This window comes from Enhydra lutris, unplaced genomic scaffold (assembly GCF_002288905.1).
Source record: "Enhydra lutris kenyoni isolate GAN:26980312 unplaced genomic scaffold, ASM228890v2 scaffoldscaffold10, whole genome shotgun sequence".
Classification (NCBI taxonomy): domain Eukaryota; kingdom Metazoa; phylum Chordata; class Mammalia; order Carnivora; family Mustelidae; genus Enhydra; species Enhydra lutris.
Window position 1 is genome coordinate 173,467 of NW_019154094.1, and position 26,145 is coordinate 199,611.

The 26,145-nt window shown below is 37.3% G+C and overlaps 1 protein-coding gene and 1 pseudogene across 1 annotated transcript; both read left to right on the plus strand.

Moving 5' to 3' along the window:
- Nucleotides 1-1,461: 1,461 nt before the first annotated feature.
- LOC111144060 (olfactory receptor-like protein OLF4) lies at nt 1,462-2,442 on the plus strand. Its single transcript, XM_022498148.1, has one exon. It carries the CDS (start codon nt 1,474-1,476, stop codon nt 2,440-2,442), a length of 969 nt encoding a protein of 322 aa, XP_022353856.1. The 5' UTR covers nt 1,462-1,473.
- Nucleotides 2,443-17,288: 14,846 nt separating this feature from the next.
- LOC111144159 lies at nt 17,289-18,208 on the plus strand (annotated as a pseudogene).
- Nucleotides 18,209-26,145: the final 7,937 nt, after the last annotated feature.

Here is a 26,145-nt window from a genome sequence, read left to right on the forward strand (position 1 = left end):
TGCTCTTGGATCAGAAGAATAAACATTGTTAAAATGTCTATACTGCCTAGAGCAATCTATATTTTCATTGCCATTCCAATCAAAATTCTATGGGCATTTTTCAAAAATCCTAACATCAAGATATGTCTCAAAGGTAAATGAAACAAAAGCGAAAACGAATTTTTGGTACTTCATCAAGATCAAAAGCATCTGCACAGAGAAGGAAACAGTCAACAAAACAAAGAGGCAACCCACGGAATGGGAAAAGATATTTGCACATGACAGTACATACAAAGGTCTGATAGCCTCGATCTATAAAGAACTTCTCAAACTCACCACATGCAAAACAGATAATCATGTCAAAAAATAGGCAGATGATATGACAGACAGTTCTCCAATGAAGACATACACATGGCTATCAGACACATGAAAAAATGTGCATCATCACTGGCCATCAGGGAGATTGAAATCAAAACCACATTGAGATAGCACCTTACACCAGTTAGAATGGCCAAAATTAACAAGACAGGAAACAATATGTGTTGGAGAGGATGTGGAGAAAAGGGAAGCCTTTTAAACTGTTGGTGGGAATGCAAGTTGGTACAGCTACTTTGGAAAATAGTGTGGAGATTCCTTAAGAAATTAAAAATAGAGCTTCCCTATGACTCTGCAATTGCACCACTGGGTATTTACCCCAAAGATACAGATGTAGTGAAAAAGGGCCATCTGTACTCCAATGTTCATAGCAGCAATGGCCACATTTGCTAAACTGTGGAAAGAACCAAGATGCCCTTTAACAGATGAAAGGTTAAGGAAGATGTGGTCCATATATACTATGGAGTATTATGCCTCCACCAGAAATGATGAGTATGCAACTTTTGTATCAACATGGATGGACTGGAAGATATTATGCTGAGTGAAATAAGTCAAGCAGAGAGAGTTAATTATCATATGGTTTCCCTTATTTGTGGAGCATATGGAATAACATGGAGGACATGAAGACCTGGAGAGGAGAAGGGAGTTAGGGGAAATTGGAGAGGGAGATGACCATGAGAGACTGTGGACTCTGAGAAACAATCTTAGGGTTTTAGAGGGGAAGGGAGTGGGAGGTTGGTTGAGCCTGGTGGTGGGTATTATGGAGGGCACTTTTTGCATAGAGCGCTGGGTGTGGTGTATAAACAATGAATTCTAGAACAGTGAGAAATTTAAAAACAAACAAACAAGCAAACAAAACTTCAAGTGATATGTTGAATAGAAGTCAGGAAAATAGGCATTCTTTCCTTGTTCATGATCATAGAGGAAATATAACTGTATCCCCATTGAGTATCATGTTTGCTGTGGGTTTTTCATAAATGGCTTTAGTTTGAGATAGTTTTCTTCTATTCCTGTTTGTAGTGTTTTTATCATGTTCATATAGAAATATAAACATAAATTTCTTGAGTGCAGAATATAAACAATAATATATATCCCAGCCTTGTAATGCATTATTCTGTCATGCTCTTTCTCTCTTATTTTAGTAGTGACATCAATGACATGGAAGTAGAGAATGATACCCAAATTTCAGAATTTCTTCTTCTGGGATTTTCTGAGGAACCAGAATTGCAACCCTTCCTCTTTGGGCTGTTTCTGTCCATGTACTTGGTCACTCTACTTGGGAACCTGCTCATCATCCTGGCTGTCAGCTCAAACTCTCACCTCCACACACCCATGTATTTCTTCCTCTCCAACCTGTCCTTTGTAGACATCTGTTTCACCTCCACCACCATCCCCAAGATGCTAGTAAATATACAAACACAGAGAAAAGCCATAACTTATGAAAGCTGCATCATGCAGATGTACTTTTTCATACTTTTTATAGGTTTGGACAACTTCCTCCTTACTGTGATGGCTTACGACCGCTTTGTGGCCATCTGTAACCCCCTGCACTTCATGGTCATCATGAACCCCCGGCTCTGTGGATTGCTGGTTTTGGTGTCTTGGATCATGAGTACCCTGCATTCCTTGTTAGAAAACTTAATGATGTCACAGCTGTCCTTCTGTACAGAGGTGGAAATCCCCCACTTTTTCTGTGAACTCAATAAGATGATCCAACTTGCCTGTTCTGATACCTTTCTGAATAACTTGGTGATGTATTTTGCAACTGTGCTGTTGGTCGGTGCTCCTCTGACTGGCATCCTTTGCTCTTACTCTAAGATAGTTTCCTCTATACGTAGGATCTCATCAGCTGAAGGGAAGTACAAAGCATTTTCCACCTGTGCATCTCACCTCTCAGTTGTCTCTTTATTTTATTGTACAGGCTTAGGAGTGTACCTTAGCTCTGCTGCTCCCCAGAGCTCCCATTTGAGTGCAGTAGCCTCGGTGATGTACACAGTGGTCACACCCATACTGAACCCCTTCATCTACAGTCTGAAGAACAAAGAAATAAAGGGGACTCTAATTGTATTTTTCAAGAGAAAGCCATAAAGGAGCTATTTTTCAAGATGTAATTGCAGGCTTGATGCTTAATAGCTAGGAATTGTGAATCTTTAATCAGATCATGAAAGAAGAATTTAATCCTCTATTTGTATCCTAGAATTTAACTTTTTCTTTGTTCAGCAGCCTTATTAAACTTTCTGGTCCTTCTGCTAGCCAGTAATTTTGTCTTTTTTCTTTCTTAGTTGCTGAAGTTGGTCCCAACCCTCAATCAGGAACAATTTGGAGATTTCCATTCATCTCATACAGTGATGAACTGTACTGTATTTATGGATTAAATGACATTTGGAAACTGAGGCCATTTTTACAATTTTATTGGAGAGGACATTCTGAGATCACAGAGTTTCACTCTGTGTCCACCATTCATTCCTATATTACTATCTTAATTGCTCATGCTGATAATATAGACTTTAACCTGCTAGTTTGTTTTGTACCTCGTCATGGGCCTTTGTGATCCTCATTAGGATCTCATTGTCTTATCAGCTCAGCATCCACAGTATCCCTGCCACAGAATAGTAAGGCTTATAAAAACACAACGCAAGTGTAATCTACAGAAAGACAAATTTGCCTAAACAAGGTGACTTAATATGGGCTTGATATCGAGAAAACCTGAAATATCATCAAGTAAAATTTTTCTATCACACCATATTTTATTGCAGAAAATGTGTCTTTGATGATGTTCATCTACTCATCTATTCAAGTGTGGGTTATTTGGTGGCCATGTTTACAGGGTTTTATTAATTGGAGTGAAGAATCTAGTGACAGATTTTATATTATTTAATTGGATGATTTAGCTGCTTCTATTTGAAAATTTCCAGTACTGCTGACAAATATTACTCCTTCCATTGCTCTAAACTTAATATTTCCCCTTTTAAAAATGTTGTCATTAAAACAGGAAAAAATTAGAGTGGAAGAAAGACAGTCTCTTCAATAAATGGTGCTGGGAAAATGGGACAGCTATATGTAGAAGAATGAAACTCAACCATTCTCTTACACCATACACTAACTCAAAATGGATAAAAGACCTCAACGTGAGACAGGAATCCAACAGAATCCTAGAGGAGAACATAGGCAGTAACTTCTTTGATATCAGCCACAGCAACTTCTTCCAAGATATGTCTCCAAAGGCAAAGGAAACAAAAGCACAAATGAACTTTTGGGACTTCATCAAAATCAAAAGCTTCTGCACAGCAAAGGAAACAGTCAAGAAAACAAAGAGGTAACCCACGGAATGGGAGAAGATATTTGCAAATGACAGTACACACAAAAGGTTGATATCCAGGATCTATAAAGAACTCCTCAAACTCAACACACACAATACAGATAATCATATCAAAAAATGGGCAGAAGATATGAACAGACACTTCTCCAATGAAGACATACAAATGGCTATCAGACACATGAAAAAATGTTCATCATCACTAGCCATCAGGGAGATTCAAATTAAAACCACATTGAGATAGCACCTTACACCAGTTAGAATGGCCAAAATTAGCAAGACAGGAAACAACATGTGCTGGAGGGGATGTGGAGAAAGGGGAACCCTCTTACACTGTTGGTGGGAATGAAAGTTGGTGCAGGCACTTTGGAAAACAGTGTGGAGATTCCTCAAGAAATTAACAATAGAGCTTCCCTATGACCCTGCAATTGCACTACTGGGTATTTACCCCAAAGATACAGGTGGAGTGAAAAGAAGGGCCATCTGTACCCCAATGTTTATAGCAGCAATGGACACGGTCACCAAACTGTGGAAAGAACCAAGATGCCCTTCAACAGACGAATGGATAAGGAAGATGTGGTCTATATACACTATGGAGTATTATGCCTCCAGCAGAAAGGATGAATACCCAACTTTTGTAGCAACATGGACGGGACTGGACGAGATTATGCTGGGTGAAATAAGTCAAGCAGAGAGAGTCAATTATCATATGGTTTCACTTATTTGTGGAGTGTAAGAAATAACATGGAGGACATGGGGAGATGGAGAGGAGAGGGGAGTTGAGGGAAATTGGAAGGGGAGGTCAACCATGAGAGAATTTGGACTCTGAAAAACAATCTGAGGGTTTTGAAGGGTTGGGGGGTGAGAAGTTGGGGAAGTCAGGTGGTGGGTATTATGGAGGGCATGTATTGCATGGAGCACTGGGTGTGGTGCAAAAACATTAAATTCTGTTACGCTGAAAAGAAATTTTAAAAAAATGTTGTCATTAGGGGTGCCTGGGTGGCACAGTGGGTTAAGCCTCTGTCTTTGGCTCAGGTCATGATCTCAGGGTCCTGGGATTGAGCCCCTCATCAGGCTCTCTCCTCAGTGGGGAGCCTGCTTCCCCCCACCTCTCTTTGCCTGCCTCTCTGCCTACTTGTGATCTCATTCTCTCTCTTTCTCTGTCAAATAAAAATAAAATAAAATAAAATCTTTAAAAAATGTTCTCATTAATGTTTACTGTGAATGAACAATAAGTGTATTCACTCCATTGTTAATTTCTTTACCTTTTTTATTATCTAAACTCTCTTCCATCCTATGTTCAAAGGAGGACTCAGACAAGAGCTGGAATCGACTAATAATGTTCTGCTGATGGAAAGTTGTGACTGAGAGTCCCACAATATTTTCCTATAAAAACAAACATATTGGTCTTTCTAATCTCTACCAGTTATCTGGATGGAAAACTCAATGGTAGCCACTTTCTAGTACAACTATCTGAAATAAATGTGAATAACTAGGGCATTATGAATAGATCTTTCAAATATCATAAAAATATCAAAAATAAGAAGAAATAGATTATTGTTAATACTCTCAGTTCTGTTATATTGATTATTGTATCAGTCAGCTATTGCTGCATAACAAGCCATGCAAAAAGTAAATATAAGATGAAACTTTTTTTTTTTTTAAATCACGTGGGAGTCTGATGGGGAAGTCTTCTGGTTTCTGCTGTCCTCATGAGGGTGCAGTCAGCTGTTGGTCAGCTGTAAGTGCTCTGCTAATCCTGGCTGTGTTCTCACATTTGGTGGATGAGAGTGGACACCCCTGTCTTGTTACTGATCTCAGAGTTAAAGTTTTCTAACCATTAACCAACCATTTGAGTACAATGTTATTGTGGGTTTGTCATATATGGTCTTCTTTTTGCTGAAGTATATTCCTCGTATAACTAGTTTGTTGAAAATTTTTTTTGAACCCATGAAAGGCTGTTGTATTTTGTCAAAACCTTTTCTGCATGTATCAAGATGATCATATGATTGTTATATTTCATTATATTAATGGGGTATATCACATTTATTGATTTGCATACGTTGAACCTTCCTTGTATCCCAGGGATAAGTACCACTTGATCATGGTATATATCCTCCTCAATATGAATTCAGTTTGCTAATATTTTTTGAAAAATATTCAGTTTTTTGAAAAATATAATTCAGTTTGCTAATATTTTTTGAAAAATGTTGTGTTTATGTTCATCAGGGATATCCATTTATGGTTTTCTTTTTTTAAATATTTTATTTATTCACTTGAGAGAATGATGGAGATAGTACAATCAGGGGGAGAGGCAGAAGGAGAGGGATAAACAGACTCCCCCTTTATCTGGAAGCCAGGCATGGAGCTTGATACCAGGACTTGGAGATCATGGCCTGAGTCAAAAGCAGATTCTTAACCATCTGAGCCACCCAGGTGTCCCTATGGTTTTCTTTTATTGTACTGAACTTTTCTGTCTTTGGTATCAGGGTAATGCTGGCTGTGTAAAGTGAGATTGTGAATGTGCCCTCTTCTGTAAGTTAATGGAAGGGTTTGAGAAGGACTGTCATTAATTCTTCTTGAAATGATTAATTCGTCTGTGAAGCTCTCTGGTCCTGAGCTTTCCTTTGCTGGGAGATTTTTGATTACTGATTTAATCACCTTACTCATTAGTCATTTGTTCATATCCCCTATTTCTACCTGATTTTGTCTTGGTAGGTTATACATTTCCAGATATTTATCCATGTTTTCAGAGTGTACGATTTGTTGGAGTGAAATTTTTCACAATGGTCTCCTATGATTCTTTGTATTGGTATCCGTTGTAAGGCATCATCTTTTCTGCTGATTTAAAAAAGAAGTCTTTAATTATTTTTAAGATTATTTATTTATTTATTCATTTATGTGGTGTATAGAGCATTGGGTATGGTGCATAAACATTGAATCTCAGAACACTGAAAAAAAAATTAAATTTAAGAAGAGAGACCGAGAGATCAGGGGAGAGGAATAGAGGGAGAGAGAGAAGTAGACTCCATGCTGATCATGGAGCTGGATGTGGGGCTCACACCTAACAGACTTAACAGACTTAACTCAGAATTAACTGAGCCACCCAGGCATTCTGCTGCTGCTTTTATATATTTGCATCTTCTCCCTCACCCCTTTTCTTTGGTCTAACTAAAGCTTTGTTAATTTTGCTTAACTTTTCAAAAACTTGGCTCCTAGTTTTTTTTTTCTTTTGGCTTGATGGTATATATATCATTTCTGTATGCTCTGATATTTGTTATTTACTTTCCTCTGCTGCTTTAGACTTAGTTTGTTTTCTTTTTGTAGCTCTTTGAATCATAAAGTGAGATTACTTAAGGTTTTTTTTTTTTTTAAATGCAGGCATTTATTGCTATAAACTTCCCTTTTAGAGCTGCTTTTCAACATCCCAATAGTTCTAATAGGCTTTGTTTTCATTTTCATTTGATTAGAGATTTTTTTTAAAGATTTTATTTATTTGAGAGAGACAGTGAGAGAGAGCATGAGCGAGGAGAAGGTCAGAGAGAGAAGCAGACTCCCACGGAGCCAGGAGCCTGATGCGGGACTCAATCCTGGGACTCCAGGATCATGACCTGAGCCGAAGGCAGTCGTCCAACCAACTGAGCCACCCAGGCATCCCTGATTAGAGATTTTTAAATTTCCTTTATGGTTTCTTCTTTCACCTCTCAGCCATCCACTGTTGGTGTGATTTAATTCTCACATACTTGTGAATATATCAGATATCTCTACCCTTACGGTCAGTGCAGCATTATTCACAGTAGTGAAGACATGGAAACAGTACAGTATAGATCAACAGATGAATTAATAATGAAGGCATAATCGTACAATGGAATTCAACAAATAAAAAGAAAGGAAGCCATCCTTTTCTTTGTTAAAACACTGGTGGACCTTGAGGGCATTAGGCTAAGTGAAATGACCAGACAGAGAAAGACAAATAGTGTATGGTCTCATTTATATGTGAAATACAAAAACCTCAACTCATAGAGAACACAGAGAGTGGGTTGATATTTGCTGATGGCTGGGTTTGGGGAAATGGGAAGATGCTGATGAAAACCTACAAACCTGTTATAATATGAGTAAGTTCAGGGAATGTAATATACAACATGGTCATTATGGTTAACTAAATTGTGTTGTAGACTTGCATGTTGCTAACAGAGTACATAGTAAGTGTTCTTACCACAAAAATAAATGGTAACTCTGTGAAATGATGGGTGTATTCACTAATCTATTGTGGTGATCACTTCACAACATATATGTACATGAAATCACCAGTCACAACTTTATATGCCAATTTTATTTCAATAAAACTGGAATAATGAAGAAAAAAATACTCCTATATCTCTGTCTTATAATTGCATTTCAAATGTCACCTCCTTCCAGAAGAACCCTGCCTATAAAAATACAAAACAAAACAAAACAAAACGAAAACAGTACCAGGATTAAAACCATTATAAGTATGTCAATATGAATGTCAATCAATAGGAAAACAGCATATAGATAAGGATGACATGAAGATATCATCAGTGATAAAACAATTCTTAGCCCCATCAATCAGTGAGTTACATACAAGTTCACTGATCTCTTTGAGGCATCTAGAAAGAAAAACTTTTATTTCTTTTATCTTAGACAAGGGATGGTGATCATTAAACAAGGAGTGGGAGAAAATATTTACCTTTGGAGGAAAACCTGGCCTTTTGAGGTAGAATTTCCATAACTTCCCAGTGAACACATAATTAAGTTTCACTGTCTTATCTGAGATCATTCCACTGCTGAAGGTGCAAATGGAAATGAAACCCTTCATACTGAAATTTATACCAATGATAGACTCTTTGCAGAGATGGCCCCAGATACTCATCCTTCACTGTACCCATGCCTTTGGCAATGTGTGCAACACTTTCCAACAGGTGGTGAAGACTATTCCTCCACCTTTGATCTGGGCTGAATTAAGACTTTTTATTTATTGTAGCCAGCAGCAGAATATGATGGGAGTGACAGTGGACCTTAGAGCCTTTGGGCATTTCTTTGCTCTATCTTGGAATTCTGCATCCAGAAAGTGAATTAAGCTAAGTGGGCTGCCAGAGGAAGTAAGGACATGTGAAGAACAGCTGAGTTGCCCAAGCCAAGGCCATCTTGTGCCAGCAACAGCTAGTGAGCCAGGCCCCAAATATATTAGAATGCCCTGTTGAGATTAGCAGAGTGAGTCCCTTCTGCCAAGATGACACACAGCTGACTCAAGACCCTTAAGAAGATCAAGAGATATTAGAACAACTCATCACCATACCATCCCATCTGATACTAAAGACATTACAGCAAACGATTTACTTTCCTTTTGGCTTGTTATGCAGCAACATTCATGATCATTCTGTTATTCAAGTTTATTTTGCATAACTGTTAAAAAGTGACTCTAATGATAAGTTTGGGGAGCCAAATAGATTAGGACTTGCATTTTTGTGGAGAAAAAGTGTCACAAAGAATCATATAACTAGGTGGTAATTTACACTCTCTGTGTCCTGCAGAGATATTTTGATTTTAGCTCAGTGAGACTCATTTTCAGCTTTGACCTCCAGGATTGGAAGAGTGAAAGTATGTTTCTTTTAAACCCTCAATGTGTAATTGGTGATAGCAGTGAAGGAATGTGACAAAGACATTTCTCCAGTCAAATTTCTTTGAAGAAACTGAATTATACCACTCAATTCATTCACTTATCTTCCTGGGGTAAGAGAAATTTGTGTTGAAACCCTACCTTAAGTAGAAGAAAAATCTAAAGTCATTTTGGGATATGCAGCCCTCTAAGCTGGTACAGAGAGATTCTCCTTGCATAAATGTACATGTGGTTCTGTATATGAGGACTCTGAACATTCATATGGGAAAATCAATTCATTGTAAACATTGAGGCCAGCTGTTCTACTCTAAATTTTTTGTCTAAATATCTATATTCCTAAAATTTCATGTGAATGCAAACATTCAATCTTTTCATTTCTTTACCTTAAATTTTCTCTCAAACTTTCTTACAACACAGTAGATAGGTTATAATGAGTTACAAAGAGGGTTCTGAGCCTGTGCATGTACATCCATGCACATGAGTTTGTTTTCTTGAAATAAAAATATATAAGAATATAAATAAATTTATATACATACAACCCTTAGTCTTGTAAAATCTTTGCACTCAACAAAGTATTTCCACACATTTCATCTTTCCTTACAGCATGACTTGAAGTTATGTTTATAATTCCACAATACCTTCAGAAGAAAACAAAGGCTGGGGGATTACACCTTAACAATTGTATAAGAAGCTGTTAGAACTTACTGTGCACCTTCTGGAGTTCTATGGAAATGGAACCATGCAGTATGTACCCATGATTTTTCAATGATTCTTTCAATTCTTAAAGTTGTAAACTTCAAATATGTACAGTTTGTCACATGTAATGGTGTTCCTATAATTTAATTAAAATGTAAAATTCTAGTGGTGAATAACTCAGGGTCAGATCTTGAGTACAGTTAGCTAAGTATTGTATACGGATATCTGTGTGGTTCAGTTGGTTAAGTGTCTGCCTTTGGCTCAGGTCATGATCCCAGTGTCCTGGGATTCAGTCCCACATGAGGCTCTCTGCTCAGCGGAGAGCTTGCTTCTCCCTCTGCCTGCTGTTTCCCCAGCTTGTGCTCTCTCCCTCTGGCAAATAAGTAAAATTAAAAAAAAAAAACCAAAAACACAAAAAGAAACAGAATCCATAGTTTTGTTCTTGACTAAGTATTCATAAGGAGCCCAGCAGAGATCAGAACAACTCCCTACTCTACAATCGCCTTCCATAATAAATATATTATATTATGCCATTTTATTTTACATTGCATTGTATGCAGAAATAGCTACCTGATATAATAATCAAATGAGGGAAATCTCATGGCATTTTTAATAACATGTTTTTTCTTATCTAGACATTGTTATTTATAATTTTTTTGTTATGTTCAATTGGCCAACATGTAGTAAGTACATCATTAGATTTGATGTAATGTCCAACAATTCATTAGTGTATAACACCTAGTGCTTATCACCACATGGTTATTCTGATACTTGAAGGTAGGCTTCATGACTACTTTGTTCTTCAAGTTTATCTCAAGTAACTCTATTAAAAAATGACTCTATTGAGGTCTATTTGAGGTTACCTGGAAAGGTTGGAAGGATGTGCAAATCTGCACAAAACTCGTGACTCTGAATCACACCTGGACAGGAATCCAAGCTTGCTGGTGAGTCATCCTGTGATGAAGAGGATCATATATAGTGGATGATACTGATGTTGTGCACTGCCTCCCATTTAGAAGTTATGGAAAATTTTCAAATGAGTGGGAGATATTTCATTTAGGAAAATGTAAGGGATATTTATATGTAGCACTTGAAATTTTCAATCAGATTCCAAAAATAATTTAATAAAACCATATCATGCTACCAATCTTTCATCTTAATGAATACATTTTACAGATGGAATCTGATATACTATAATTCAATAGGTAGATGAAGTGCCTGAGAAAGAAGTATTTTGAATAGCAATTAATGTGTGATTTTTTTTATTTCTTTTCAGTGTAACAGTATTCATAGTTTTTTTTGTTTTTTTTTTGAAGGCAGACTTTCATTTTTATTTATAACTTGTAAGTATTCTTAAGTATTATTATGAAATGTATTTTTTTCTCCCATTTTTAAAATTAACATATAATGTATTATTAGCCTCAGGGTACAGGTTTGTGAATCGCCAGGTTTACACACTTCATAGCACTCACCATAGCACATACCCACCCCAATGTCCATAACCCAACCACCCTCTCCTTAATGAAATGTATTTCTTCTTTTTTAATCATTTTTTAAAAATCTACACAAGTTAATTTTTTTATTAATCATTTTTAATTTATTTTCAGCATAACAGTATTCATTGTTTTTGTACCACACCCAGTGCTCCATGCAATCCATGCCCTCTCTAATACCCACCACCTGGTTCCCCCAACCTCCCACACTCCCACCTCTTCAAACCCTTCAGATTGTTTTTCAGAGTCCATAGTCTCTCATTGTTCACCTCCCCTTCCAATTTCCCCCAACTCCCTTCTCCTAACTCCCCTTGTCCTCCATGCTATTTGTTATGCTCCATAAATAAGTGAAACCATATGATAATTGACTCTCTCTGCTTGACTTATTTCACTCAGCAAAATCTCTTCAAGTCTCGTCCATGTTGCTACAAAAGTTGGGTATTCATCCTTTCTGATGGAGGCACAATACTCCATAATACTCCATAGTGAATATGGACCACATCTTCCTTATCCATTCGTCTGTTGAAGGGCATCTTGGTTCTTTCCACAGTTTGGCAACCATGGCCATTGCTGCTATAAACATTGGGGTACGGATGGCCCTTTTTTTCACTCTATCTGTATCTTTGGGGTAAATACCCAGTAGTGCAATTGCAGGGTCATAGGGAAGCTCTATTGTTAATTTCTTGAGGAATCTCCACACTGTTCTCCAAAGAGGCTGCACCAACTTGCATTCCCACCAACAGTGTAAGAGGGTTCCCCTTTCTCCACATCCCCTCCAGCACATGTTGTTTCCTGTCTTGCTAATTTTGGCCATTCTAACTGGTGTAAGGTGCTATCTCAATGCGGTTTTAATTTGAATCTCCCTGATGGCTAGTGATGATGAACATTTTTTCATGTGTCTGATAGCCATTTGTATGTCTTCATTGGAGAAGTGTCTATTCATATCTTCTGCCCATTTTTTGATATGATTATCTGTTTTGTGTGTGTTGAGTTTGAGGAGTACTTTATAGATCCTGGATATCAACCTTTTGTGTGTACTGTCATTTGCAAATACCTTCTCCCATTCCGTGGGTTGCCTCTTTGTTTTCTTGACTGTTTCCTTTGCTGTGCAGAAGCTTTTGATTTTGATGAAGTCCCAAAAGTTTATTTTGGCTTTTGTTTCCTTTGCCTTTGGAGACATATCTTGAAAGAAGTTGCTGTGGCTGATATTGAAGAGGTTACTGCCCATGTTCTCCTCTAGGATTCTAGGATTCTGATGGGTTCCTGTCTCACGTTGAGGTCTTTTATCCATTTTGAGTTTATCTTTGTGTACGGTGTAAGAGAATGGTCGAGTTTCATTCTTCTACAAATAGCTGCCCAGTTTTCCCAGCACCATTTATTGAAGAGACTGTCTTTTTTCCACTGTATATTTTTTCCTGTTTTGTCGAAGATTAACTGACCATAGAGTTGAGGGTCCATATCTGGGCTCTCTACTCTGTTCCACTGGTCTATGTGTCTGTTTTTATGCCAGTATCATGCTCTCTGGTGATCACAGCTTTGTAGTAAAGCTTGAAATATGTAACGTGATGCCCCCAGTTTTATTTTTGTTGTTCAACATTTCCTTAGTGATTTGGGGTCTCTTCTGGTTCCATACAAATTTTTGGATTGTTTGCTCCAGCTCTTTGAAGAATACCAGTCGAATTTTGATTGGAATGGCATTAAAAGTATAGATTGCTCTAGGCAGTATAGACATTTTAACAATATCTATTCTTCCGATCCAAGAGCATGGAATGGTCTTCCATCATTTTGTGTCTTCTTCAATTTCTTTCATGAGTGTTCTGTAGTTCCTCGAGTGCAGATCATTTACCTCTTTAGTTAGGTTTATTCCCAGGTATCTTATGGTTCTTGGTGCTATAGTAAATGGAATTGATTCTCTAATTTCCCTTTCTGTATTTTCATTGTTAGTGTATAAGAAAGCCACTGATTTCTGTAGGTTGACTTTGTATCCTGCCACGTTACTGAATTGCTGTATGAGTTCTAGTAGTTTGGGGGTGGAGTCTTTTGGGTTTTCCATATAAAGAATCATGTCATCTGCAAAGAGAGAGAGTTTGACTTCTTCATTACCAATTTGGATACCTTTTGTTTCTCTGTGTTGTCTGATTGCTGTTGCTAGAACTTCTAATACTATGTTGAACAAGAGTGGTGAGAGTAGGCATCCTTGTGTGTTCCTGATCTCAACGGGAAGTCTGCAAGATTTTTCCCATTGAGGATAATATTTGCATTCAATGACACATTGGACAAGATGGACCTCATAGATTTATACAGAACATTCCACCCTAAAACAACAGAATACTCATTCTTCTCAAGTGCACATGGAACCTTCTCCAGAATAGACCACATACTGGGTCACAAATCAAGACTCAACCGATACCAAAAGACTGAGATGATTCCCTGCATATTCTCAGATCACAATGCTTTGAAACTGGAGCGCAATCACAAGGAAAAGATCAGAAGCAACTCAAATACCTGGAAGCTAAAGACCACCTTGCTTAAGAATGCTTGGATCAGCCAGGAGATCAAAGAAGAACTGAAACGATTCATGGAAACCAATGAGAATGAAGAGACATCAGTCCAAAACCTATGGGATACAGCAAAGTCGGTCCTAAGGGGGAAATACATAGCCATCCAAGCCTCCGAAATATCCAGAACACAGCAGCTGTCTCTACATCTTAAAGAAATGGAGAATCAACAACTTATCAAACCAACTCCACACATAAGAAGGGAAATAATCAAGATTAGAGCAGAGATCAATGAGGTAGAAACCAGAGATACAATGGAACGTATCAATGAAACTAGAAGCTGGTTTTTTGAAAGAATTAATTAGATCGATAAACCATTGGCCACACTAATCCAAAAGAAAAGAGAGAAAGCCCAAATTCATAAAATTATGAATGAAAAGGGAGAGATCACAGCTAATACCAAGGAAGTAGAAACAATCATCAGAAGTTATTATCAACAGTTATATGCCAATAAGCTAAGCAACCTAGATGAAATGGATGCATTCCTGGAAAACTATAAACTCCCAAAATTGAACCAGGAAGAAATTGACAACCTGAATAGACCAATATCTAGTAACGAGATTGAAGCAGTGATCAAAAACCTCCCAAACAAGAGCCCAGGACCTGACGGATTCCCTGGGGAATTCTACCAAACTCTCAAAGACGAAATAACACCTATTCTCCTGAAGCTGTTTCCAAAAATTGAAGCAGCAGGAAAACTTCCAGACTCTTTCTATGAAGCCAGCATTACCCTGATCCCCAAACCAGGCAATGACCCTACCAGAAAGGAGAATTTCAGACCAATATCACTGATTTATATGGATGCTAAGGTTCTCAACAAGATCCTAGCAAAGAGGATCCAACAGCACGTTAAAAAGATTATCCACCATGACCAGGTGGGATTCATTCCAGGGCTACAAGGATGCTTCAACATTCGCAAATCAATCAATGTGATAGATCAAATTAATAAGAAAAGTGAGAAGAACCACATGGTCCTCTCAATTGATGCACAAAAATCATTTGACAAAATCCATCATCCATTCCTGATTAAAACGCTTCAAAGTGTAGGGATAGAGGGAACATTCCTGAACTTCATAAAATCTATCTATGAAAGACCCACAGCAAATATCATCCTCAATGGGGAAAAGCTTGCAGCCTTCCTGTTGAGAACAGGAACACGACAAGGATACCCACTCTCACCACTCTTGTTCAACATAGTATTAGAAGTCCTAGCAACAGCAATCAGACAACAAAGAGAAATAAAAGGTATCCAAATTGGTAATGAAGAAGTCAAACTCTCTCTCTTCGCAGATGACATGTTTCTTTATATGGAAAACCCAAAAGACTCCACCCCCAAACTACTAGAACTCATAAAGCAATTCAGTAACGTGGCAGGATACAAAGTCAACCTACAGAAATCAGTGGCTTTCTCATACACGAACAATGAAAATACAGAAAGGGAAATTAGAGAATCGATTCCATTTACTATTGCACCAAGAACCATAAAATACCTGGGAATAAACCTCACCAAAGTGGTAAAGGATCTCTACTCGAGGAACTACAGAACACTCATGAAAGAAATTGAAGAAGACACAAAAAGATGGAAGACCATTCCATGCTCTTGGATCGGAAGAATAAACATTGTTAAAATGTCTCTACTGTCTAGAGCAATCTATACTTTTAATGCCATTGAAGAGTCTGCTGTTTTGTTTGTCTCTTTTTTCTTTGTTCATTTGTTTTGTTTCTTTAATTCCATATATAAGTAAAATCATATGGTATTTGTCTTTCTCTGACTGACTACGTTTACTTAGCATTACATCCTCTAGATTCATCCATGATTTTGAAAATAGTAAGATCTCATTTGTAACCACTGGTACCCTTTATCTATCCCCCAACCTACCCTCTGACAAATAACAGTTTGTTCTCTGTATTTAAGTGTCTATCTGTCTGTTCATTTGTTCTGTATTTAGGTTATGCATATACATGAGGTGATATGCTATTTTCTTTATGTGACTTATTTTACTTAGTATAGCACCCTCTAGATCCACCCATGTTGTTGCAAATGGCTAGACCTCATTTCTTTGTTATGACTGAGTAATATTCCATTGTGTATATGTATATCTATCCATCTATATCTGTATACAATATCTTCTTTTCCATTCATCTATCTGCAGACACCAGGTCTTCTTCAATATCTTGGCTATTGTAAACAATGTTACAAAAGCAATAGGTGAATACTAAATTTTGAATTAGTATATTTGTCTTCATTGGGTAAATACCCAGTAGCAGAATTACTTGATCATGTGGTATTTCTCCTTTTAATTTTTTGAAGAACCTCCATACTGTTTTCATAGTGGCTATACCATTTTGCATTCCCACCAACAGTGCATGAGTGTTCCCTTTTCTCCACATCCTTACCAATATTTGTTATTTCTTGGTTTTTTTTTTTTATACTATCCATTCTGGCTAAAGTGAGGTGATAGTTTTATTCATTTGGATGTCACATAAAAGGAATTATTTTATTTCCTTCTCAGTTTTTCACTGTTGGTATGTAGAAATACAACTGATTTTTTGAGGGTTGGCTTTGTACCAAGTAACTTGGCTGAATTAATTCATCATTTCTATTAGTGTTCTTGTGGCATCTTTAGGATTTTCTACATATAAGATCACATCATTTTCATACATAAATTTATTTCTTCCTTTCCAATTTAGGTGCCATTTATTTCTTTTTCTTCTTTTTTATTTTTCTCTCTTTTTTCCTTCCTTTCCCCCCCTCTTTTCTTTTTCTTCTTTTTAAAAATGTTATTCTGTTTGCCATACAGTACTTCATTAGTTTTTGATGTAGTGTTTCATGATTCATTATTTGCATATAACGCTCAGTGCTCATTGCAATACATGCCCTCCTTAGTACCCATCACTGGGCTAACACATACAGTTGCTTTGGCTAGAACTTCCAGTGTAATGTTGACTAGAAGTTGTGATATCAGGCATCCATGCCTTGTTCCTGATCAGAGAGGAAAATGTTCACTGTACCCCATGGAGTAACATTCTTGTTGTGGATTATTCATAAGTAGCCTTATGTTGAGATAGTTTCCTTCTATTCCCAGTTTTTAGTGTTTTTATTGTCTTCCATACACAAATATAAACATTAGTTTCTTGATGCAGAGTATAAACATTAATGTATCTCCCAGGTTAATGATGCATGACTATGTCATGTTGTTTTCTCTTATTTTGTTAGTCATGTTGACTACATGGAACTAGAGAATGATACACGAATTTCTTCTTCTGGGATTTTTGGAAGAACCATAATTAAAACCCTTCATCTTTGGGATGTTTCTGTCCATGTACCTGGTCACCATATATGGGAACCTGCTCATCATCCTGGCCATCAGTTCAGACTCCCACCTCCATACCCCCATGTATTTCTTCCTTGCCAACCTGTCCTTTGTAGACATCTGTTTCACCTCCATCACCATCCCCAAGATGCTGGTAAACACAAACACAGAGAAAAGCCATAACTTATGAAAGCTGCATCATGCAGATGTACTTTTTCATACTTTTTGCAGGTTCGGACAACTTCCTCTTGGCTGTGATGGCTTATGATCACTTTGTGGCCATCTGCCACACCTACACTACATGGTCACCATGAACTCTCAGCTCTGTTCACTACTGCTTCTGGTGTCCTGGATCATGAGCATCCTGCATTCTTTGTTAAACACCTTAATGGTGCTGCAGCTGTCCTTCTGTACAGTCTTGGAAATTCCCCCATTTTTTCTGTGAACTCAATCTGATGATCCAACTTGCATATTCGGATACCTTTCTTAATAACATGGTGATGTACTTTGCAGCATTGCTTCTGTGTGGTTCTCCCCTGTCTGGGATCATTTACTCTTACTCAAAGATAGTTTCCTCTATTTGTAGAATCTTATCAGCTCAGGGCAAGTATAAAGCATTTTCCAGCTGTACATCTCACCTCTCAGTTGTCTCCTTATTTTATTGTACAAGTTTAGGAGTGTACCTTAGCTCTGCTGCTACCCAGAGCTCCCACTCTGGTGCAGTAGCTTCAGTGATGTACACGGTGGTCACACCCATGCTGAATCCCTTCATCTATAGCCTGAGGAACAAAGACATAAAGGGGACTCTTAATGTATTTTTTAGAGGGAAGCCATAAAAGGCCCATTCTTTACCAACTACCTGTGATTGCAAGCTTAATCCCTAATATCCAGAAATTGTGATTCTTTAATCTGATCATGAAAGAAAAACATAATTCTTCTATTTATATCCTGGAGTTTCAATTTGTCTAAAATTCATCTGCTTTATAGATTTAAATAAGTCCCTTTGTTTAACTTTCTGTTCCTTCTAATACTCAATAATTTTCCTTTTGTCTTCTTAGCTTCCAAAGTTAGTCCCAGCCTTGAACCAGAAATATTTTGGAGATTCCCATTTGCCTCATATAGTGATGAACTGTACTAGTTTTATGAAATAAACTACATTGGCAATTGAGGCAATTTTTATAATTTTATTGTAGAGGAAATTCTGAGTTCACAAATTTTTACTGTGTCAACCTTAAATGCTCTTTTTTTTAAAGATTTCTTTTATCTGTGGAACATAAAGAATAACATGGAGGACATTAGGAGAAGGAAGACATGTTTGTAAATAATGCCCAGTATTCTCTGCAGCTCTGAAAACAAACAAACAAATAAATAAAGAATTCTTTTATTTATTTGAAAGAGAAAGAGAACAGGAACAGGGGAGCAGAGAGAAAAGCAGGACCCCCGCTGAGCAGAGCCCCTGCAGCCCCCGCCATGCCTGTCTTGATCCCAGAGCCCTGGAATCATGACAAGGCAGATGTTTAAGGTGCCCCTTAAATGCCCTTCTTGATAATAGAGAATTTAACCTATGAATTTGGTTTCTAGCTAGTCATGGAGATTTGTGATCCTCATTAAGATCCTGTTCCTTTGTCAGTTCAGCATCCACAGTATCCCTGGCACAGAATAGTAAGGCACAAATTGCTTATAAAAAATAGTCTCCCATGGTAATCTATAGAAGAACAAATTTGCATAAACAAATTAACATGTGTTTGATATAAAAGACCAGAAATACGATGAAGTAAAATTTTCTATCACACCATATTTTATTACAGAAAATGTGTTTTTGATGATGAACACCTACACATTGAAGTGTGGGGTATTTGGTGTCCATGTTTAAAGGGCTCTATTAATTGGAGTGAAGAATTTAGTGGTAGATTTTGTATTATTTAATTGGATGAATTTGCTGTTTGTAATTGAAAATTTCAAGCCTTGCCTACAAATATTACTCCTTCCATTGTCCTAGACATAAATTCTCCTCCTTTAAAAATGTTGTCATAAAACTTATAGGGTGAGTGAGTGAACAATTGGTTTGTTCACTCTGTCATTAATTTCTTTACTTCTTTATGCTCTAAACTATCTCCAATCCTATGATTAAAGGATGACTCAGACAAGAGCTTGAATTCCTCCCCAGTAATGCTCTGGGAAGGGAAACTTGTGACTGAGGGTCCCACAAGTTTTTCCTGGAAAAACACACAGGTCTTTCCAACTTCTACCAGTTACCCAGAAGGGAATCTCAATGATAGTCACTTTTTAACACAGTTATTTGAAAGAAATGTGAATAACCATGACATTATGAATACTCCTTCCAAATATCAGAACAAATGTAAAAAATAAGGAGTAGAATATTCCTAATATCTTCATGTCTGTTTACGTTGATTATTGTATCAGTCAACGATTACTGCATGACAAGCCATGCCAAATGTAAAAGATACGATATAATGCTTCTTTTAAAATTGCATGGGGGACTATGTTGGGGAAATCTTTTGGTCTCTGCTGGTCTCCTCATGAGGCTTCTGTGAGCTGTGGCTCAGCTAAAAGTGCTCTTCTAATCTTGGCAGTGTTCTCACAGTTGGGGCTTGCTGATGGTAGGCTGGTCTAGGTTGGCCATTGTTTGTGCTCCTGGGCTCTGCTCCACATATTTTCTCTTCCTACAGCAGGCTAGCCAGGACTTGTATACATGGGGTACAAGGCAGGGTTACTAGAGAGGAGCAGAAACACACAAAGGCCCCTTGAGTTATACTGTCATTTTCAGCATACACTATTACTCAAAGCAAATGAAACATTAATTTCAGTCTAGATTCAAAGGTGGAGAAATAGATTCCACCTCTCAAAGGGAGGAGCTTCACAGTGACATTACAAAGCACATGGATACAGAGTTAAGCAATGGATTTGGCCGTATCTGAAAAAGGTCTACCACAAGTGTGATTTTCAATTCAATAAGGTTTTATTGGTGCAGGCCATAAAATCACCATACAGAACAATATAGTACAGTACAATATAGTGATTCAACAATTCTACACATGATATGGTGGTCATCATAACAAGTGTGTTCTTAAGGGTTGAGCCTGCAGAATTTTCTATATTTAGTTCATATCATCTGTAAATAAATAAATAATTTTGCTTCTTTCTGATTTGGATGCCTTTTATTTCTTTAACTTGCCTGATTTCTCTAGCTAGGACCTGCAGTGTTATGTTAGGTAGGAATGGTGAGAGTGGACACCCTTGTCTTGCTCCTGATCACAAAGGAAAATTTTCTAACCTTTCACCATTGAGTATGGTGCTACTGTGAGTTTGTCTTATATGGTCTTATTTTATGTTGAGGTGTATTCTTAGACCCAGTTTGTTGAAAGTTTTTTTTTTTTTAATCAGGAAAATATTTGCATTTTGTCAAAAGCTTTTTCTGCATCTATTGAGATGATCATATGGTTGTTATATTTCATTCTATTAATGTGGTGTCTAACTTTTATTGATTTGCTTGTGTTGAACCATTCTTGTATCGAAAGGATAAATTTCACCTGATGATGGCATATAGTCCATTCATGTGCTGCTTAAATTAGTTTGCTAATATTTTTGAAAAAAAAAACTGTATCTATGTTCATCAAATATATTAGTCTACAGTTTTCTATACTTGTGTTGACCATTTCTGGCTTTGGTATCAGGTTAATGCTGGTTTTGTAAAATGAAGTTGAGAATGTGCCCTCCTCTCTAAGTTTCTGAAGGGTTTGAGAAGGATTGTTATTCACTCTTTTTAAATGATTAGTAGACCTCACCTGTGAAGCTCTCTCATCCTGGGCTTTTCTTTGCTGGGAGATATTCGGTTATTGATTTAATAGGCCTACTCCTTATTGGTTTGTTTCTATTTCCTATTTCTTCTGAATCTAGACATGGTAGTTTGTATGTTTCTAGGATTTACCCACTTCTAGGTTGTCCAATATTTTGGGGTGAAATTGCCCATAGTAGTCTCCTATGATTCCTTGTATTTCTATGGTATTCATTGTATGGTATCATCTTTTGCTGCTGATTTTCTTTATTTAGATCTTCTTCACCACAGCCCCCCTTTTGGGGGTCTAACTAAAGGTTTGTCAATTTTGCTTAGCTTTTCAAATTATTGACTCATCTTTTTTAATCTTTCTATTGGATTTCTGGTCTATATATTCTTAATTTAATTTTATGGTCTATATATTCTTCTTAAGTGATTAATAGAATTCACCTCTGAAGAGCTTTGGTCCTGGGCTTTTCTTTGATAGGAGATTTTTGATTAATGAGTTAATAGCCTTACTCATTATTGATTTATTCATATTTCTTATTTCTTCTTGATTTAGTCCTTGTGACTTATAACTTTCTAGGGATATATCCGTGTCTTCTAGGTCTTCTAATTTGTTGGAGGGAAATTGTCCATAGTGGTCTCCCATGATTCTTTTCATTTCTATGGTATTGGTTGTAAGGTAACATATTTCTTGATGATTTTATTTTTTATTTAAAAAAGTTTAAGTTATATTTGTTTATTTATTTATATGAGAAAGAGAGAGTGAGAAAGATGCATGGAGAGATGGGGTGGTCAGTAGAGGGAGAGAGATAAACTAACTCCCTGTTGAGCATGGACCCTGAGGTGGGGACTTGAGATCATGACCTGAGCTAAAACCAAGGGTCAGATGCTGTTTTTTTAAGTCATGTTATGTTTGTCACCATACAGCACATCATTAGTTTTTGATGTAGTGTTCCATGATTCATTATTTGAATTTAACACACAGTGTTCCATGTAATACGTGCCCTCTTTAGTACCCATCACTGGGCTTACCAATGCCCCCACACTCCCTCCCCTCTAAAACTATCAGTTTGTTTCCTAGAGACTATAGTGTTTCATGATTCATCTCCCCCTCTGCTTCCCCGCCCATGATTTTCACCATCCTTCTCTTAATGTCTTCCATGCTATTCCTTATCTTCCACAAATAAGTGAAACCATTTGCTAATGTTTATCCCACTAAGCCACCCAGGTGTCCTACTACTGATTCTTTTTTTTTTTTTTTCAGCTAACATTTTCTTTCATGAAGATAGAAGTATTTTTTTTAGTTTAAATTTAATTAGCCAACATATCCTTAATTTTAGGTGTAGTTTCAATAATTCATCAATTCCATATGACACCCAGTGCTCATTACATCATGTGACCTCCTGGTTTTAATTATTTGCATTTCTCCCCCACCATTTCTTTTGTTTTAATTAAAGTTTTGTTTAGCTTTTCAAGAAATTGACTCCTAGCATTGTTAATCTTTCCCATTCATTTTCTGGTCTCTATAAAATTTATGTATGCTCTGATATTTCACTTTTCCTCTGCTGCTTGGGACTTAGTTTTTATTTCTTTCTCTAGGTCTTTGAATCATAAAACAAGGTTATTTTCTTGAGTTCTTTAATTTACATAAATGTAGGCATTTACTGTTATAAACTTCCCTCTTAGAGTTGCTTTTGCAGCACCCCATAAGTTTATTATTATTATTATTATGTATAGTTGGTCACCTTATAGTACTTCATTAGTTTTGGATGTAGTGTTCCATGTTTCATTATTTGCATATAACACCCAGTGCTCACTGTGACATGTGCCCTCCTTAATACCATAGGTTTTATTTTTAATTTTATTTTTTATAAACATATAATATATTTTTATCCCCAGGGGTACATGTCTGTAAATCGCCAGGTTTACACACTTCACAGCACTCACCATAGCATATACCCTCCCCAATGTCCATAACCCTCCCCCCAACCCCCCTCCACCCATCAACCTTCAGTTTGTTTTGTGAGATTAAGAGTCACTTATGTTTTGTCTCCCTCCCAATCCCATCTTGTTTCATTTACTCTTCTCCTACCCCCTTAACCCCCCACGTTGCATCTCCTCTCCCTCATATCAGGGAGATCATATGATAGTTGTCTTTCTCCGATTGACTTATTTCGCTAAGCATGATACCCTCTAGTTCCATCCACGTCGTCGCAAATGGCAAGATTTCATTTCTTTTGATGGCTGCATAGTATTCCATTGTGTATATATACCACATCTTCTTTATCCATTCGTCTGTTGATGGACATCTAGGTTCTTTCCATAGTTTGGCTATTGTAGACATTGTTGCTATAAACATACGGGTGCACGTGCCCCTTCGGATCACTACATTTGTATCTTTAGGGTAAATACCCAGCAGTGCATTGCTGGGTCATAGGGTAGTTCTATTTTCAACATTTTGAGGAACCTCCATGCTGTTTTCCAGAGTGGTGGCACCAGCTTGCATTCCCACTAACAGTGTAGGAGGGTTCCCCTTTCTCCGCATCCTCGCCAGCATCTGTCATTTCCTGACTTGTTAATTTTAGCCATTCTGACTGGTGTGAGGTGATATCTCATTGTGGTTTTGATTTGTATTACCCTGATGCCAAGTGATATGGAGCACTTTTTCATGTGTCTGTTGGCCATCTGGATGTCTTCTTTGCATAAATGTCTGATCATGTCTTCTGCCCATTTCTTGATTGGATTATTTGTTCTTTGGGTGTTGAGTTTGCTAAGTTCTTTATAGATTTTGGACACTAGCCCTTTATCCGATATGTCATTTGCAAATATCTTCTCCCATTCTGTCAGTTGTCTTTTGGTTTTGTTAACTGTTTCCTTTGCTGTGCAAAAGCTTTTGATCTTGATGAAATCCCAATAGTTCATTTTTGCCCTTGCTTCCCTTGCCTTTGGCGATGTTCCTAGGAAGATGTTGCTGCGGCTGAGGTCGAAGAGGTTGCTGCCTGTGTTCTCCTCAAGGATTTTGATGGATTCCTTTCTCACATTGAGATCCTTCATCCATTTTGAGTCTATTTTCGTGTGTGGTGTAAGGAAATGATCCAATTTCATTTTTCTGCATGTGGCTGTCCAATTTTCCCAACACCATTTATTGAAGAGGCTGTCTTTTTTCCATTGGACATTCTTTCCTGCTTGGTCGAAGATGAGTTGACCATAGAGTTGAGGGTCTATTTCTGGGCTCTCTATTCTGTTCCATTGATCTATGTGTCTGTTTTTGTGCCAGTACCATGCTGTCTTGATGATGACAGCTTTGTAATAGAGCTTGAAGTCCGGAATTGTGATGCCACCGACTTTGGCTTTCTTTTTCAATATTCCTTTGGCTATTCGAGGTCTTTTCTGGTTCCATATAAATTTTAAGATTATTTGTTCCATTTCTTTGAAAAAAGATGGATGGTACTTTGATAGGAATTGCATTAAATGTGTAGATTGCTTTAGGTAGCATAGACATTTTCACAATATTTATTCTTCCAATCCAGGAGCATGGAACATTTTTCCATTTCTTTGTGTCTCCTCAATTTCTTTCATGAGTACTTTATAGTTTTCTGTGTATAGATTCTTAGTCTCTTTGGTTAGATTTATTCCTAGGTATCTTATAGTTTTGGGTGCAATTGTAAATGGGATGGACTCCTTAATTTCTCTTTCTTCTGTCTTGTTGTTGGTGTAGAGAAATGCAACTGATTTCTGGGCATTGATTTTATATCCTGACACTTTACTGAATTCCTGTACAAGTTCTAGCAGTTTTGGAGTGGAGTCTTTTGGGTTTTCCACATATAGTATCATATCATCTGCGAAGAGTGATAGTTTGACTTCTTCTTTGCCAATTTGGATGCCTTTAATTTCCTTTTGTTGTCTGATTGCTGAGGCTAGGACTTCTAGTACTATGTTGAATAGCAGTGGTGATAACGGACACCCCTGCCGTGTTCCTGACCTTAGCGGAAAAGCTTTCAGTTTTTCTCCATTGAGAATGATATTTGCGGTGGGTTTTTCATAGATGGCTTTGATGATATTGAGGTATGTGCCCTCTATCCCTACACTTTGAAGAGTTTTGATCAGGAAGGGATGCTGTACTTTGTCAAAGGCTTTTTCAGCATCTATGGAGAGTATCATATGGTTCTTGTTCTTTCTTTTATTAATGTGTTGTATCACATTGATTGATTTGCGGATGTTGAACCAACCTTGCAGCCCTGGAATAAATCCCACTTGGTCGTGGTGAATAATCCTTTTAATGTACTGTTGGATCCTATTGGCTAGTATTTTGGTGAGAATTTTTGCATCTGTGTTCATCAAGGATATTGGTCTGTAGTTCTCTGTTTTGATGGGATCCTTGTCTGGTTTTGGGATCAAGGTGATGCTGGCCTCATAAAATGAGTTTGGAAGTTTTCCTTCCATTTCTATTTTTTGGAACAGTTTCAGGAGAATAGGAATTAATTCTTCTTTAAATGTTTGGTAGAATTCCCCCAGGAAGCCGTCTGGCCCTGGGCTTTTGTTTGTTTGGAGATTTTTGATGACTGTTTCAATCTCCTTACTGGTTATGGGTCTGTTCAGGCTTTCTATTTCTTCCTGGTTCAGTTGTGGTAGTTTATATGTCTCTAGGATTGCATCCATTTCTTCCAGATGATCAAATTTGCTGGCGTAGAGTAGTTCATAGTATGTTCTTATAATTGTCTGTATTTCTTTGGTGTTCGTTGTGATCTCTCCTCTTTCATTCATGATTTTATTTATTTGGGTCCTCTCTCTTTTCTTTTTGATAAGTCTGGCCAGGGGTTTATCGATCTTATTAATTCTTTCAAAGAACCCGCTCCTAGTTTCGTTGATTTGTTCTATTGCTTTTTTGGTTTCTATTTCATTGATTTCTGCTCTGATCTTTATGATTTCTCTTCTCCTGCTGGGTTTAGGGTTTCTTTCTTGTTCTTTCTC